The following is an 18,012-nucleotide window of genomic DNA, read 5'->3' as shown; positions in this document are numbered from 1 at the left end:
TCTCTTTTATTTTTCATATTTTTACAATCTTTTCAGTCTTAAAAGAGTGTGGCATTCTGACCACACTCAAGCCTGTTACTGATATTATCAGAATAAAGCTTATTCATTTCAAAATTATCTTTCTTGCATTAGATATCCAAGTTTGTCCTTGCCTTGAAAGTAGCATTACATGCTACATCTAGCAATACTTCCTGAGGTTAAAGCTCAAATTAGCATTGATTTTCAACCCTGTTACTATAATTAGAGTAACAGGGGTAATTCTTCATTGGAAAATATACATTTGATGCCTAGCTGGGCAAATCACTTTTTTTGATGGTTTATTATCTGTTTTTCATAAATACATAACAATTATAAAATAAAGGTTCATTTTTCAAAAATGTTGGTGTCTAAATTGTCCTCCAATTCTGGAATGACCCATATATTGACATCAAAGTGATAGCTCTTTTTAAACAGGATAGTGCATTCAAGGTGACTTGAATATTGTCTGACTGGCAGAGGAATGTTATATCAAAAATAAAAGACTCATCTAAAAACCCTGATTGAAAAAAAACACAGGAACACATTTATGATTATTTAAAAAAATGTATTTGTATGTACTTACATACTGGTGTCAAAAGAGTATGCACCAAAAATGTCACATTGACTCACAATTACAAAGAAAAAGCTTTTTTCTTCTTCAATTACAAGTATTGAAAAAACTATTTACAGAAAAACGGGGAATGGTGACAAGAAAGTACACTAGAGACAAACTTATAGTCACACGGTGCGGTTTAAATGAGGATTCTGCGAATAAAGACGAGAAATATTCTGAACAGTTACGCTGTCTTGGTGCTCTGAGCTTCACACTGTATTTCCACTCAAAAGTAACCTTGTGCATCCTCTCCACAGTACAGCGTTTCCAGAGTGTGCTGGCAAGAAAATAAACTTACTATAACTGTTACATCAAAATAGAAAAAGAAAAATAACAACAAACATTTGAGTGGAAATACTTTTTTTACTAAAACACATAGTGGACAGACGGTGAGAGGGAATGTGGTGGACAATCACCACTTGTCTCTGGATGGACACAGAAAAGTACACTAGTTCAAGAAACCCTGGCATCTTATATTTGTCTGGATATTTACAGAATCTAATCAAAACCAGAAACAAAGCAGGAATGGAAATAAAGGCCAGATAACAGGGATGTGTTGTTTTTGATTGGGCTGTTATGGAACCGAAGGGGCTAGTTCCCCGAATCCGTCACTTAATAGGGAACATTCGGCGGCACATTCACTGGACAAGTATGCTCACTCTCGCTGCTCCTGGAGTCTTTAAATTGACTACAAAAGACAATAATATCCCCTTTCAATCATTTTCAATACCGTAACCTTTACACGTCTATCTGAAGCCATTTCGGGTCCCTTCAGTGCGTTTGAGGATGTGAAATGGTGCCTATAAAAAAGGGATTTAATGGCACTTTGAGATATAATTGGGCACAACACAAAGCATTGTGCGATTCCATATTGGGAAAGTAGCTTGCATGTGTCAGGTTTCATATTGCAAAATGGCAATGAAAAATGTGTGTCTTACTGTAATATGCCAAAAGCAATTATACACAGGCCACTAGGAGAGCTATCCTCAAACTTCCACTGAAACAAAACTGTGAAACTGCCATGTGGGGAAATATTTTCACTACAGAGGGCAGTGATGTAAGGAGAGATGCAGAGGAGATAAGACGTCTCTTAATGTTTAGAAATACACAGATGTCTATAGACTGGATCATTCGGCATCTAGTTACAAATACTTGGAAAATAATGAACTATTCAGCATGTATGACTCCTCTGAATTTAAGAAGTCTTTACAGCGACACCAACAAAAAGAAATAACTGAAAGGGTGTTAAAGTGAGAATAAAAACTATACCGATGATCTCAGTTCAGCCGATCTTTGAACATACGTATAGTCATTTAAATTCGTTTTGAAGGGGGGTGTTTGTGCGGCAGGGATCAACTGTAGAGCAGAGTTTGCCTCTGGGGAGCCGGGACCAGCTGCTGCCTCTGGCTCCGTTTCTCTCTTTATTCACTTTTGGCCTTTTTGCTGTCGTTGCCGTTCTTCTCGTCCTCGAGCTTCCTCTTCTTCTTGTCGTCCGGCTGAGCGGTGGCCGGGTGAGGCCGGAGGGTGATGATGATGCAGGTCATGTTGTCACATCCGGTCCCGTCTCCAGATGTGTCTGGGGCCAAACAGTGGTCCAACAGCTGTTAGAAAGACATATGGGATTTAAAATGAACGTGAGAAAAGAGAGCTACAAAGATAATTGTGTTGTGGTTAGCTACTTAGTCTACAAGCTACATAGCACAATAACTATCTACAGGGAAAACTCTAATGTACGCGACTGATCAAATACTGTTGATATTGGGAGGAGGGGCTGCCGTGTCATTCAGTCTACAATAGTTGTTAGAATATTTTGAGATGCTTAGCTAATTAGGCTAAACATTTAGGTTACATACAATCAGTTTTGGCTTAAGCTTGTTTATAACAGTGTCATAAGGACTGCGAGGGGGACCCGAGTTCCCATCAGCAAAAATACATCGGTTTGCTATCCTGGCTCCAGAATGGTGGGATGAGCTCCCCATTGACATCAAGACAGCAGAAAACGTACACATCTTCCGGTGCAGACTGAAAACTCATCTCTTTCGACTCCACTTCGAGCGATGAAATTACTAACAAAGCACTCATATCAGGGTTCTTACACCTTTTCCAAAGTCAAATTCAAGCACTTTTCAAGGTGCATTTTCAAGCATCTTACAGCTGTTGTAAATTACATATTTATATACACATACTTATACTCAAATGATTATTTCCCTACGTCACATAAAATCAGATGTTCTTTATGCTGTAAACAACCAAATATGTGTTTCATGATAGCCTTCTACACGAGGATGAAAAATTAAAGAAAAGAAAACTTTAAAAAAAGTTTAATATTTCAAAATGAGTGATCTGTACGTAGACTGGGCCTCCCATATAACCTGTCTGAGCCAATATAAAACAATCAGCCAAATAACTTTTCAATACATTATTGATTACTATTTTTGAGGTACTTTTAGGTTGGCAGTAAACACAAGTTAGAGGTAAATGGTGTACTTTTTCCTCCACTACATGTATTTAATACCTTTAGTTACTTCACAGATGTGGATGAATGATGTGAAATCTAATCAAGTGTTAAATCAGACTTTAGTTCCACCTGGAGTAAATCCACCAGCTACCCTGCAGAATACAACGTCATTCAAACTAGCTACACCTTCACCAGCTTTGAGAACACTTTCATGATCAATCATTATAAAACATATCATATTATTCTGAAATGGACCAATCTGCACAACGACTACCTTTACTGTTGCTACTTTCACTATATTTTGATGATAATACTTTTCTACTTTTACTTGAGGAACATTTTGAATGCAGGACTTTTACTGTAACGGAGTATTCCTACACTCTAGTACTTCTACTTTTACTCAAGTACAAGATCTGAGTACTTCTACTTTTACTCAAGTACTTGTACTTTCACTACAACATCTGAGTACTTATTCCACCTCTGGTAGTGTATTAGTTTGAATTGTAGCCACACAATCACACAGAGCTGCATAGAAATGGACTCACAATGGTAACAAGTGGAGAATAATATTTACTAATGTGTACAATGATTTGTAGGTAATTCTGACTACTCAAGACACCTGACTTATACATTTTCAAAGGAAGACTGTGTTCGTTCTACAATTCTTTTTATATAAAAGACAGTTTGTTTTCATCTGTTTTCAAGTAAACAAAGTATTGGCTTTCAGAATATTAAACTTGTTTCGGCAAATTCAGATGATAAATACAACTTTGAAGCTTCGGCATAATTACAAGCCGAGAACGGAATAATGTAACATCACAGCAAGCATAACAACAGCCGGTGTTTCTTGTGAGTGTTTCCCCGGTACACAAACGCACACACACTCGCGAGCTTCCCCCAGACCAGTAATACAAACGAAAATGTGTCTTCGGGTCAATGTGACTGATTTCGATAGAGCAAGTCACATTTGGTTTAGGCACGAAACATACTACCAGTAGAAATACATTGCTTTCAAAATCGCTCTGTGTCGAATCAATAGATTATATTTCATGACTATAACATGAAATGCCGTGAGTGCTTCGTCCTCTGAACACCACAGGATGGCGACTGTAACGCACATAACATAGGTACGTTCCTCTGAAATGATTGTCCCCTGCAATTATTATTATCCCTCAATAGAGTTCGCTATTCAGCTCGCTAACGTTAGCTTAAACAAACGTAACATGCAACGTTAGCCAAATCTAAAATGCTCTTCTACGGCGTACCTTTCATGTGGCTCGTCAGCGCAGACTCTCGCATCGTTATTTTTGCAAACTTTGCAGGAGGCTACTCGTGGGCTTGACCCTCGTCTTAGCCATGGCTTGTATTTGTCTTCTGCTAGCCAACGCTAGGGCTGAACGATTAATCGATTCTAAATCGCGATTTGAAATAATGCGATTATCAAATCGCAAAGCCTGCGATTTTTTTAACATTTTTTTTTTAATTTAATAATAATAAATTACATTTTTTATTAGAGCGCTTTTACAGGTGCTCAAAGCGCTTTACAAGTACACATTACACATATTAGACATGTAAGAGTCATTACTGCGGACATTACCCACAGGAGCAAATGCGGGTAAAGTGTCTTGTTCAAGGACACAACGGCCTGACCCAGTTGATCCCGAGGCGGGATTCGAACTATTGTGTGTCAGTCATCCACACCAATCAGAAGTGCTGCCACATGTACCAGCCATTGTTAACCAATCAGAAGTGGCCCATGATAGAAGGTGATAGACAGATTGATCCAATCACCTGCCAAGTATTTTTGAAAGTGCCTGCCCTTTCCAAATGGCTTCCAATGGAGCTTTCCTAGATGGTTTCTGAGTCAGGTTAGTAATGCTCCATCACATGTTTTTATTACAGGGTGAATCTTAAACTGAAGCTTGACTTTAAAGCAACCCAATGGAAGTTTCATGTAAGTTTAGTTTTTTCACTCGTAGCTCGGGCTGCGGGGGTGCTAGAGACGGGAGTACGTTCATACGACCTTCCTAGCCGGAGATATGGCCGCATTTTACAATAAACTTCCGTTGGGTCGCTTAAAAACAAATATCGCAATTCGAATCGCAATCGCAATATTTGTCAGAAAAATCGCAATTAGATTTTTTTCCCAAAATCGTGCAGCCCTAGCCAACGCTCGTTGAAACTGCAACCTCCTGGCACACATCAGAATGCCCAGGTCACACGTAACACAAACACTTGCAGGTCGCGCGCATAGCGCTGGAAGGCCGCAGCGGAGCTGTTTTATGTAAAAGCGAAGCAATTAAGTGCGCTCCGACTTCTTTATTTTCTTTTAATCTAAAAAGCGAAGTAAAGCATTTACAATTTCAAGCACTTTATCCCAAATTCAAGCACCATTCCCAAAATTCAAGCCCTTTTCAAACCTTGAAAACACCTCGTACAATTTCAAGCATTTTCAGCACCCGTACGAACCCACTTATATACTAATAAAGGGCTGGCTTATCTAAAGCCAGTTGAGTAGCACTTGTAATGTTTTACCTCTATGAAACCTGATGTACTTATATGATTCCGTTTTCTTCAAGTTTGTATTTTGTTGGTCGAATGCACTTATTGTGAGTCGCTTTGGATAAAAGCGTCAGCTAAATGCAATGTAATATGCCACCGATGTGAGATGGGTCATCAATGCGCAATATGCATCATTTACTATTATTGATTTGCATCGGTGTCATCTCAGTTGAAATTGAATACAAATGTTGGAGATGTAAAAAACTGCAGAAATCTATTTTTTGTTATGTATGACATGTAATTATAATTCTGTTAACAGAAACTCGGACAAATGTATGTACAAGTGGTCATTTTGTATTAAGTGTGTAAGAGGAGTCTCTTACCTCTCCCACTATGGATGAGAGGGATTTGACTTTGCCGCTCTGGTCTGGTTTGATCCTCTCACTGATGAAGTCCACCACCTCCTGACTGCTCAACACATTCCTGCACACAGGCATCAGAAAGGCTCATTAGCAGGGAAATAACAGATCAAATGGACAAACAATATTATTGTGTATTCAAATCTGGTTTATGATGAATCCTAAATAATAATCAATTACCAGATGCCGTCGCAGGCGATGACCATGAAGTCGTGGTCCCCGTTAAGAGTCAGGACTTTGACGTCTGGCATGGAGGAGATCATCTGCTCGTCTGGAGGCAGAGCCTTGTTCCTCTTATAGAAGTGATCACCTGAGAGGCAGAGTCCAGGGCAGAAGGTTCATAGAAACTCATTCTGCTTACAGGAGAAGTTCATCTCAGAGAATCAGAAACGTATTTGTTTGCAAATTGACTTCAGAACAGACGAAAGGAACCTAACAGTGACTAAGAGAAGCTGTGTGTTCAATTCAGATGCAGTCAGCCATACCAATAGCTCTGGAGAGGTTCAGCCCCCCGTTGACCCGCCCATCCATGGTCACTTTCCCGCCAGCGTTTTTGATGCGGGTCAGCTCCAGCTCGTCCTCAGGCTTGTGGTCGTACGACATGTCCACTGCTTTGCCTACAGCGACACAGAACTCTGACATTATTACCAAATTGGTCGTTTAACTGATTAACATTTAGATTTTTCACAAATATCTCATATAGCGCTTCTATCAATAATAATTAGACCCGGCATGGTTGAGACTCACCGCGCTCAGACACCACGCAGCGAGAGTCTCCGGCGTTGGCCACGATCAGCTGTTTTCCTCGGATCAGAGCCACCACAGCCGTGGTGCCGCTGTCAGAGCCGGGCTGCACACACATGAACATGAGAGATGTGATGTTACCTCATGATGGTTTACTCCTCTATACATACAATTAGGGATGCTCCGATCGCCGGAATCAGTATCGGCCGATACTGATCCGATCGAGTGGGCGGGGCCTATGGGGATCTTCCATTTAAAGTGATGTTTAAACTCAGTTAATGGGGCTCATTCACTGGCGCTTCCACAAACAACAACCAACATAATTATTACATTCAAATGAAGTACATTATTGAAGTTTACATTCACTTTGGATAATAACACGGGAGAAATGAGCAGAAGCGCTGTCTTTTCCTCTCTCCCTCCTGACAGCCCGTCAGTATCTCATGCAGCTCACTGATCCAGTAATGAGTGACCGGACAGTGAAGAATAAACATATTTATAATTAGTTTAGCTTGTTCCAGAGCTAGATGAAATAGCTAAGTGTGTTAGGTCTAACTCTTAGTGTGTGTGTTTTGTTCCGCTCAGCGGTCCGTCACAGCGGGCGGAGCTGCAGGATTTCTGCTTCACACACGTTGCATTTTATTGTCTTTTTCGGACACCTTAAAAAACTGCCAGACCGGTGAAGCCATTTTGGCGAGCTTGTTTTGCCGCGCACAGAGAAAAGTGTCATGTATTTTACGTCATGCGATCGGCATTTTTAGAGAGCACCGATCGATCGGCAGAGAGTGAGTATCGGAGCATCCCTACATACAATACAATCAGAGTACTCTGTCAAATTCCCGTACCAGCACCGAAGCTTCACAAAAAGTCATCAGAAATCACAAACCTGGCTTCTAGTGTGATGAGGCCAAGCTTTACAGCAAAGCTATTTAAATTAAAAAAAAAACTACTGCTAACTAAGCCTAATCTTTTAAAAGTCACAAGCAAAGATATTGTGATTTTGAATTCAGTGATTTTGATACGACCAATTCCAAACATCAGCATATGACAACTTTTTAAAGCTTCAAAGATGGAGGTCAAGGCGCTTTAAAAAGTTGTACAACTCATACATGGAAAGAGGTCCCAATTTTTTTTTTAATTTAATGTCAACTTAATCGTTAGAGAAAACTTCGATTTTAGAAAACGTGATTTCTCTGTACATTCATTCCCAAAACGCTGCATTGTTGTTCCCACTTTAGTGGACTCGGTCACTATCAGCGATAACATTAATTTGCAACAGAGCACATTTACATGTTATTGTTTTCTACGGACACTAGTTTATCCATATTTTAATACAGTGTGATTGTATATCATCAATAATCAACCCGTTATGCATGAGAGCAGACGGTTTCTACCCAAATCCTAAGTATCACTCCGATTCAAGTAAGAACAGATATCGACATTAAGCAAGACGTGTTGTAAATACCGAAAGTAGTATTTGTATCAGGTGCACTTGTTTTTCTTAGTTGCATTAGATTAGTTTCTCTTTTGTTCACACCTCCTCTTTCCCGTCCATTCCAGGAAGGCACATTTCCTCCTCCTCCTCATCTTCTGAGTCTTCCTCTCCATCATCTGTATCCTCCTCTTCTTCCATCTCACTGCTATCACCATCGTCTTCTTCGCTACCATCCTAATTAAAAGAAAAGATCATATAAATACAATGCTTTCCTCATGTCTTGAGGGAGGTTTCCAAACATGACCGTAACTCTGGTGTCTGCTTCACCTCTTCCCCACTGCCCTCCTCCTCTCCGTCAGACTCCTCGCTGTCATCGAAGAACCTGGACTTTGAATCTGCTACAGCCTTGGAGGACGAGCAGGAAGGACCTGCGTCTCCTTCTGCCTTTCCGGCCTTTCCCGCCCCATTGGCGCTTCCTGACCCTCCACAGTCGGCTGCTGGAGAGGAGAAACCAGGACACGTGTGGTTAATGAGGGGAGCGGGGAGAGAGAGGACATTTGATAAGTTATAAGATAATACTTCAGTATTTGAGCAGGCTCACATTATCATTGAGTTGACCCCCCCCACACACACACCACAACAGAATATCACCCCTTGCTGCTAAATACCAACAAACTATGTGCAATATATAAATACTGTGTAATATATACCTGGCTGCTAAATCTTAAGAACTGTTACAGGATGTGTATTTTTTTTAAATGATGTAACTTTTTATTATCATAACTTAGTACTTTTTTTTTTTTTAAATGCATGTCACATATTTAACATATGTAACATTAAGCTGTGTGGCTCTTTTTCCTGCTGTAACTACGCACATGTCCCCTCCGTGGGACTAATAAAGATATTCTGATATGAAAGAATATTTATTTCAATATTTAGGTCGCTAACCGATGCTCTCTGCTGCACTCTCAATGTGTCAACTGATTTTGTGTTATTGTCAATATCATCCTATCACTGCCATTACTTAGAGTGCCATTATGTGAATCTGAACTATAACCCCCTCCAATATTATGTTACCCTATGCTCATTCTACGTCTTTTATAGGTAAACCCTGACATCAATTTCCTGTGACTATTTTATGAGATTCAATTCTCTACTGTGAAGCACTTTGGACTGCAATTCTTGTATGAAATGTCCTATACAATTAAAGCTTATTTTTATCATTTATCTAAGCTTCAAACCAAACCATTAAAAAAAATAAAATGTCATTGTGTCATCTTTTGAATACAAAATGTACATTACTGAATCCCAGCTGTTACCTGCACCACTGGCCTCGGCTCCTGATCTCCTGGATGCTCGCAGCTTCGATCCACTTGCCGCTCCTTCGCTTTTCTTCCCATTGCTCTCCTCCTCCATTTCTCCATTTACTACATCCTCCTTTCCTTTCCCAGCTTCACCTTTGCTTTCCGAGACCTCGGGGTTGGAGCTGGCTGCTTTCTTAGCAGCAGCACTAAGAGCAAAACATGAAAAATTTGTTTTTCTAACATCCAAATCAATAAAGCCAACAGTCCTTATAAGAAAGATAAAAAGTGTTACAATACCTGATGGCAGCTGCATGCTTGACAGCATTGAGGTTCTGGCCATAGCGTACCAGCAGCTCCTCTATAGTCATGGTGGCCTCCTCATGGAGCAAAGCAGCCTCCTCCGTTTCCACTGAGAGGGGAGCAGAAACATGGAAACAATCAGAGGATGTCATAACATTTTACATATTTTCTCTCATGTATTAGCAGTGTATGTGCATGCATTTCAGGATGTATCCCCATGGTCATTCTAAATTAATGTTTTTTGCTGGATGTTAATACTCTACAATCCTGCATTTCTATTGTTATTATGTTCCTTACCACTCTCATAGTCATCACAAGTTTCAGTGTCAGCAGTGTACTCACAATCGTCCTCCGGTGACACCTTGACCACAGGCGGCTCCTCTGTGGGCCGCCCAGCGATCTGGACCAGCTCCTTAATGACATCCTCTGTGGTTATTTTGCCATCGATGACCAAGAAGGCTTCCTCCAGAGCCTGGAAACATCGCAGAGAGATGCATCAGTAAACATGAAGCGACAGTGTAACGTTGGGTACTACATCGATGAGTCTGTTCAGCGAGTTTTGAATGTGTCAGTACTGAAGAACTACAGGTGACATTTTCTTTGCAAGTAGCCCTGGTTTTGATCACTTCTCATTAATTGCTGTGTGTGCACTGCAATAGTGTGTGTTTTACTTGCAATGTATTGCCTTTTGAATGGGAAATGATCTTTTAAGCATGCGCACTTCCTCAAGAAACATAAAAAAAGATTTAACCATAATTATGGCAAGTCATTAGGCTGTTCTTTGCTACTAGCCAAGAACAGAAAAGGCATGGTCTAATGTTAAAGCCTTGTGAAATGTATCTTTTAGTATAGAAACAAACTGAAACCTAATGCTGTCAACTTTATCCTGTTGTATGGAATATACATATTTTTTGAAGGTTATCTAAATATTAAAAAGAAGAGAAAAAAATATGTATATTTCTCTACAACTTTAAGTGTGACAGGGGGGAAATTGTGGCACTTTCAAAAGACATTACCACTAATCCCAAAAATGTGAACTATGCCACAGTCAAACAGCAGGTCTCCGTTCATTGAGACACCTGAGCTGACAAAATAGTAAAGATCATGCAGTGGCTTCTACGGATTCTCACCTTTTGCAGTTTGCCATCTTTGTAGGTCTTCTGCTCCTTGATGATTTCAGGAAGGTACTTTGAACAGTACAGAGCCACCTCTTCACCTAAATGGGAACAGCAGGTTATATACACTCTCAGGATAGGTGTGCAAACAGAAGACTCAAGAGGTGTAAAACCAACAATAAAAGGGGAAACCTTGAAGACACATAGCAAAAGTAGGTGTGTTCTGATGCTGTGAAAGATGGTTTCTGGGAGAAAGTCATTTTTAGAAAGTGTGTGTTGTTCATTAGGATAAGGTAAATATTTGGTCAGAAAATACTGTTTAAATGCACACTGAGAAATTATATAAGAACGTGACAGTATTTGTACAGTGTATATGGGTTTACCTCCATGTCCATCATACACAGAAAACATGGCTGTGTCCTCGTCAAACTCTGGAATACAATTGTGAGAGTCCTACAACACACACGAAACAATGCACATTACATACAACATGACAGTTGGAACAAATGATCGCAAAGATAATTTCACTTTGGGTAAGAAAATGTGCAGGACGGCGAGTCACACGGGATAAGACATCATTTTCACTCAATGGACAACTATTTTTTTACTTTTCTTAATATTGGGTAAGAAAGCTTAAAAAGTCCAAACACACCAAATGTTTCAAATCATGCTAAAACATGTTTACCCAGGCGTGCTGTATAATGAATCATACTAGATCAAAAATAAGAGGTATGTGGCTAGTTGTGTATTATTAGCATAAGTAACACCCCCTAAACACTATATATGGACAGGGGTTGTGTCGTGTGCAAATATTCCAGCACATGCCCAAGAATTGGAGGACTTGGATCTAAAAGAGACTGTGGGAGGAACATCAGCAATATCCAAGTCTTGTTTAATACACTTTAATAAAGTAAACGTGGTTTTCCAGAGCAGTGCTGGTGTTACAAGAAAAAAAGCATTAAAAGAGCAGTATTTGGGCCATTCAGAAGCTTAACATGGGAAATATCATTCTACGAAAGGTTTTATAGACCCTAGCCAGGTTCTTAATTTTTCAATGATTATTTTGTGTGGCAACATCCGAAAGGTCAACAAAAGTAAGATGGTTGTAATGACCACTGCTTGTTAACCAGCTTTCCCATCTTGGACATTAAAGTCTATTAAATCAATATATTTTTAAACGAATTGTTCACATGGTATGTATCTAGGTAGACATTTTAGTTTTTTTTTTTATTCTCTGGGGAACTGCTGTTTTATCACCATGTTTGCTCACTAGAAGTTACCAACAGAAACAAATGCGGTCAGCTTCAGTGAAGTACGTTGTGAAGCGATGTGAATGACATTCTTCTTTATGTTGTTAGGGGTGATAAGAAAAACACCCCGAGAATGACTTAGGATTTCACCCATCACTGCAGGTAATTTAGGAGTGTGACGAACTTTGGAAAGATACCAACAAACATGGAGATGCCACACATCAATGTATGCCGCCATTGGCAACTCAAATCTAATTTTCAACATGGAGTGTCTTTGATCCGGTCATTATTTTCAGCCTCACCTCCATGGAGACGCGCCAGCCCTGCATGGCAGAGAAGCCGTAGCTCAGGGTGCTGTTGCCGCCATCGGCAAAGGTCTTGGTCGTGTTAGGTTGAGACAGATAAGCCCCCATGGTGGTTGATTTCTATGGCTTTACACCTGAAAAGAAGGCAACATAACAACATCACATATCAGCTTTACATAATAAAGACACAAGCAGTGCATTTATCATACTTCAACTAGCTTGCTAGCTAGCTAATGTTAGCAACACCAAAACAAAAAGTAGACGCATCTGCTAGCTAGCACTAGCATGCTAACCGGCTAAACTTCCAGCCTCAACCTCCCTCCCCCGCCATGCAAGCGGCAGCGCAGTTTCAGACAAAATCAGACACCACGCAGACTCAGACTGTTAATTTACCTTTTCTGATGGAGCGGGGTCTGCTTATTGAGGGGTCCCAAAGAGACAGCGCCACATATAAGAGATTACACGTGTGGGAGCAGAAAGCCGCTATCAACACAGAGCGAGCAAACCGAGAGCTGTGGAGAATGGGAGCGCGCACGCATGTACATTTCGTTCGAACAAGTGGGCGTGGTCCCAACGTACGTCACACGTCATGACGTGAAGATTATTAATTGTTTTTAAATGAATGAAAAACGAACATTTTAGATTTTTTGTGTAGGCTTTATTTAACCAGGTGAAAATCCCATTGAGATCAACAATCTATTTTTCAAGGAAGACCTGCAGCACATTGGTTACACATAAAAACAACAGAAAACAAAAAGGACATCAATACAACATAATTACAGGGGTATACATTAGCAACCTATTCACAATGACAGATATCTAATAACATTTCATCTATCCGAGCTTTAAAATTATGCAAGGGAACCAAAATGCTCAGTTTCAATTTTGTTTGCATAGTGTTCCAAGCTAGAGGAGCAGCACACATAAAAGCGTTAGTACCTAAAACAGTCCTAGCACTTGGCACATGTAATAAAAACACATCCTGGGATCTCAGGCAATAGCTACTTGCCACTCTCTGTCAGATCAAAGAGCATATATAAGTTGGCTTTATAGATAAACATGTACCAATGACTGAGCCTCCGTACAGTTAGTGAAGGCAGACCTGCCTTGGGTTAGGGTTAGTAATACTAATACAGTTTAAAACAACCTTGTGTAATTAATTGTATATTATATTTGAATCATTTACAAGAACAATATCCTATTTATCAATAGTAGGCTATGCTGTTTTTAGCAGTATCCAAAATATTTTCTCACGCTGTAGTACTGCTGCTGAACGCTACACTCCCTACCAGTAGGTGGCGGTAAAACACCACCTCGTTGTTTGCCAACTGCCAAAAAATCCCCGTAAGAAGAATAAAAACACAGACGTCATCGATTCAACATGGCGCGGGAAACCCAAGAAGGGACGGAGATGGAAGTTGGAGAAGTGAACGAAAAGGCGGAAGATCTCCCTCCATCGTCGCTTAAACTATACGAGGCGCAGTTCTTCGGCTTCACCCCGCAGACCTGCATGTTGCGGGTTTACAGCGCCTTCCACGACTGCCTATGCGACATATTACCCGTCGTGGAGAAGGTGTGTCTGAGGCAACTCGGAAAAGTGTCCCCCGGGCCCGACGAGCAGCTCCGGGCCCGAGAGTGTAGCCGCCGGCTGCAGCAGTTCCTGGAGGACCGGTTCAAGCAGCTGTCGCAGAGGATGGACTCGCTGCTGATGATGCGGTGCCTCTCCGTGCCGCCCAATGTGCTGCTTCCCGAGGACCATTCACACAAGAACTACCCCCAACACATACAGGTGGGTGCAGCGGTGTTTACATTAAGACACTATTATGATCTCAATTCATGCAATGTTGATTCAATTAGAGTATGACAAACAGCGTTGTAAAGTAACTAAGGACATTTGCTCAAGTACTGTACTTTGAGAGACTTGCACTTTACTTGAGTATTTCTACATTTTGCTACTTTGTTCTTTTACCCCACTACAATTCAGAAGAAAATCGTGTACTTTTACTCCACATTTATTTAATACATGTAGTTACTTCGCAGACTTAAATTAATGATGTGCAACACAATTAACATTTAAATAAGACTTTAGTTACACACCTGGAGTAAATCCACAAGCTACCCTGCAGTATACAACATAATTAAAACTAGCTGCACCTTTTACCAGCTTTGATAAACACATTAATGCATCAATAACTATAATCAAAACATATGATGTATATTATTCTGAAATGGACAAAACTGCATAATGAGTACTTTAATTATATTAAAAAAGAGTAAGCTTTTGATTGTAGGACTTTTACTTGTTACAGAGTATTCCTAAACTCTGGTACTTCTACTTTTACTTAAGTCAAATATATAACTTATTTTAGTGTGGTTGTGTGTTTCTGTTTTGCTGTTGTTTCTTGTCAATGTTTTATTTAGATTATAATGATTTGTGTGTATGTCATTATGAGTATTTTACAAATAATGTTCTCTGCTACCTGAACAAACAATTATCAATGAACTAAATATAATAGATACTGTTTTTTGTTAAATATTGAGATCGGCCTACTGATAAAAAGGATGGCTTATGACACATTTTCCGTTCTAGCCATTTAGGTTTGTTGCTCCAGTTTTTGGGGGGTTTGATCATTATTGAGTATTATGTTTTTTTTTTACAGCGCAGTCATTATCCAATATGTTTTTTTACCAGCCACTCATGATGTCTTCATATTTTGTTGATAAATAGAAGCAATGTATGTCTTTGGTTTGACTTTGGTCTGCTCCCTCAGGAGGTGCAGAAGCTGGATTCGTCCCTCGCTGACCTCCAGAGGGCGTACGAGGAGGAGGTGTGTGCCCTGCAGGCGCTGCAGGCGGAGCTGGACGAGCAGGCGGAGGTGCAGAAGCAGCTGGATGGGATCGTGACGTGGGTCAGAGAGCTGCAGGCGGCTTGGGAGAAGGAAGGTAATGGATGCTTCCATGAAAGTTTCCGCGTGGTAATGGAGTCGGTAAAGAAGCTGCAGGAGGCCGTCAGGGAGGCCTGCCACAAGGCGCCTCATTGAACTGACCTCAAACCTGTAAAAAGACATTTCTCCACAACTTTTATTGTGTATTCTGTTTTTATTCTAGCTGAACTTTATGTAATTTCCCCCTCTTAATTATTTCCATTTTCATCTTGTCTTAATAAAAAAAATCAACAGGGAATTAATGCTCCAAAGTATTGAAACATTGAATACCAGCATAAATAATACGTCTTATAAAGACTTAATTCCTTCCCTTTGAATTCAGTTTAGTCTTCATACAGTTTCATGTAAATAAACAAAACAGACGGATATATTTCTGTATGTTTGCACAAGGGCTTTTTTGTTGTTGCATGAATCAACAAATATGCATTTTTAGATCATTTTCAGGTCAATTTGTCTTTCTAACAGAATTGACAATTTATATTTAGAATCTTTTGAAAGTGAGGGATAACCCTTCGTAACCTCGTCCCAGGTACACATATTTGCTCCATTGCATCACATATACTCTAGGTTCCTTTTTAACTGATGCTGACTCACCTGGAAGTGTGACAGGTGTGAACTGTATACCATGTGCAGAACACATCAGACAAATCTCTTTATTAAGCTGTTTGTTTTACATTTAAAAGCCCCATCCTCTCAATTCCAGGGGCAACCTTTACCGATTGTATTTGCATTTTAACACAGTCCTATGTTTATTTCACAAAATGACATCTGCCCATCTTTAGTCCTCCTGATTTATGTTGTCTACATTTGCTACTCTCATTTACACTGTCTCTAAACCATAGGCTGTATACCTTATACAAACACCTTTCATTTCTTTAACTTTATTTGTAACTCGGTGTTGTTGTATTTGTTTATCATTATACTTGATTGCATTAAGGTGTATATGATATTCTGTCCATCCTCTCAAGAGCCACAGTTTTAAGATGCTTGTGATTCCCAGCAGAGGGCGCTCTCTGCTCGTTAACATCGCTCCAGTCTAATTCAGCTGCACATAAAGTGAAGAGCTAATTGAATCCTTAAATAAACAGTATATGGGTGAACCTCATACATTTGCAAATGAGCATAAGTAGCATTGTATGAACCTCCAAGAATCATTTTGTTGATGGAGACACTGGAGGAACATTGAGTCCATTTATAAATCGGGTTGGTTTACAATACTAGCTCTTTACTTTAATTTAGTCTCACTGAGGATTTGAGTTCCTATAATTTATAATTCAATTAAAATGAGTCTATTGCACACACTGGGACCACATTTTGTGAAAAACTTATATGGGGTTTGAATTTACTATATATTCACAATGCAGAGATAGGAAACAATAATAGTTTTGATATGTATCATCTCATAATTTGTAAAAAATAAATATTTGCTATCAGTGTTTGTTTTCTGTTTTATAGAATTATTCCCCATTAATATGTGACACTTTTGTCTAATATTAAACCCAAAGTTAACAATATTTACCTGGAGAGAAAACATAACAGAAATGCCAGAATGATACTAAAACGCAGTGACATTTTAACCTTTTGTAAAAGCCTATTTGCAATTTACTGTATAAATGACAACATAATGTGTAAAATAAAGAGATACATTTCTTCCATTTAATTCTCTGATGATTTAAACAATTAGGTGTTTGTGGGTTTTTCACAGCTTCATGGATGAGCCACTGGGGGCGCTGGTGTTCATCTATTATGTCCCCTGCAGTGTGTCTCACTTTCAACTCAGCACTTTCTAAACAGCCTGTCCTCCTCCAAAAAACGACCAAATAGGTTGATTGTTCAACAGCTTATGACGAACTATAGTCACGTTTTAAAGTTTAGCACCTCTAGTGGTCGTACTTCCCCCTATTCATTTCTATTGACGGCAGCGTCCATGTTAAGTTGGCGTCATCCCTCGCGGGTTGAAAAAACATCAGTTTATTCTTGTTAATTACACAACATTGATTGGTTTAAATTGTGTACAATGCTTTTGTGTTTTTCCCCTTCGATTCGGAGAAACAAATAGTTTTTTCTGAGTTTAGGATGGCCGAAGACACTACACTACCCACAATCCTCAGCTATCGTTTGGGACTACACTATCCGCTTTGCTTGACAAACCCCGTGATTAGTCCTCAAGCTCTGTGATTGGATGTTGGAGTGGCAGACAGCTCTTTGAAATGGAATGAACACCACGGCAGACTATCCAAAACTGGATTTGAACGGGTCCACCCCCTAGAACTACCCATGCTGGCTAATTGTGTTGCGCAACCATGTTCGCAACATGTTCTATGACACGTCTCTACTGGGAATTGTAGTTTTAAAAGACGTTTTCGTATTTCCTATAATTAGAAGTTGCCAGTATTAAACTGTGTACATCCCTGGAGGTTTAGGGGATGGGAAACTCATTGGTGTTGTCAAATTTAAAACATTTAATTAATTAATGGGTGAGAATTGCTTGTGTCCATAATGGGCAGCATTAATATATACCCACATGCCAGCTAAGGTCAGAAGAGCTTTATTTAACAGCTGGTCTTATGTCTGTGACCCCTCCTGTTGTTAATTTATAAGCCT

At 39.8% G+C, this 18,012-nt stretch overlaps 2 protein-coding genes across 2 annotated transcripts; one reads left to right on the top strand and one right to left on the bottom strand.

The window, feature by feature from the left end:
• Positions 1-562: 562 nt before the first annotated feature.
• On the bottom strand, positions 563-13,004 carry ppm1g (protein phosphatase, Mg2+/Mn2+ dependent, 1G). The gene is made up of 14 exons (XM_034075249.1): positions 12,857-13,004; positions 12,461-12,597; positions 11,292-11,361; positions 10,924-11,009; positions 10,136-10,265; positions 9,791-9,902; positions 9,509-9,699; positions 8,517-8,686; positions 8,292-8,423; positions 6,758-6,860; positions 6,496-6,627; positions 6,191-6,320; positions 5,975-6,074; positions 563-2,232 (listed from the first exon to the last, which is right to left on the bottom strand). Exons 2-14 carry the CDS (start codon positions 12,569-12,571, stop codon positions 2,053-2,055), a joined length of 1,647 nt encoding a protein of 548 aa, XP_033931140.1. The 5' UTR covers positions 12,572-12,597; positions 12,857-13,004; the 3' UTR covers positions 563-2,052.
• An 834-nt stretch (positions 13,005-13,838) lies between these two features.
• mis12 (MIS12 kinetochore complex component) lies at positions 13,839-17,068 on the top strand. The gene is made up of 2 exons (XM_034105337.2): positions 13,839-14,252; positions 15,235-17,068. The coding sequence occupies exons 1-2, from the start codon at positions 13,845-13,847 to the stop codon at positions 15,502-15,504; spliced, it is 678 nt and encodes a 225-aa protein (XP_033961228.1). The 5' UTR covers positions 13,839-13,844; the 3' UTR covers positions 15,505-17,068.
• Positions 17,069-18,012: the final 944 nt, after the last annotated feature.

The sequence above is a fragment of the Pseudochaenichthys georgianus genome, chromosome 3, assembly GCF_902827115.2.
Source record: "Pseudochaenichthys georgianus chromosome 3, fPseGeo1.2, whole genome shotgun sequence".
Taxonomy (NCBI): domain Eukaryota; kingdom Metazoa; phylum Chordata; class Actinopteri; order Perciformes; family Channichthyidae; genus Pseudochaenichthys; species Pseudochaenichthys georgianus.
The sequence above is the reverse complement of the archived record's forward strand: the minus strand, read 5'-3'. Positions and strand labels throughout refer to the sequence as shown.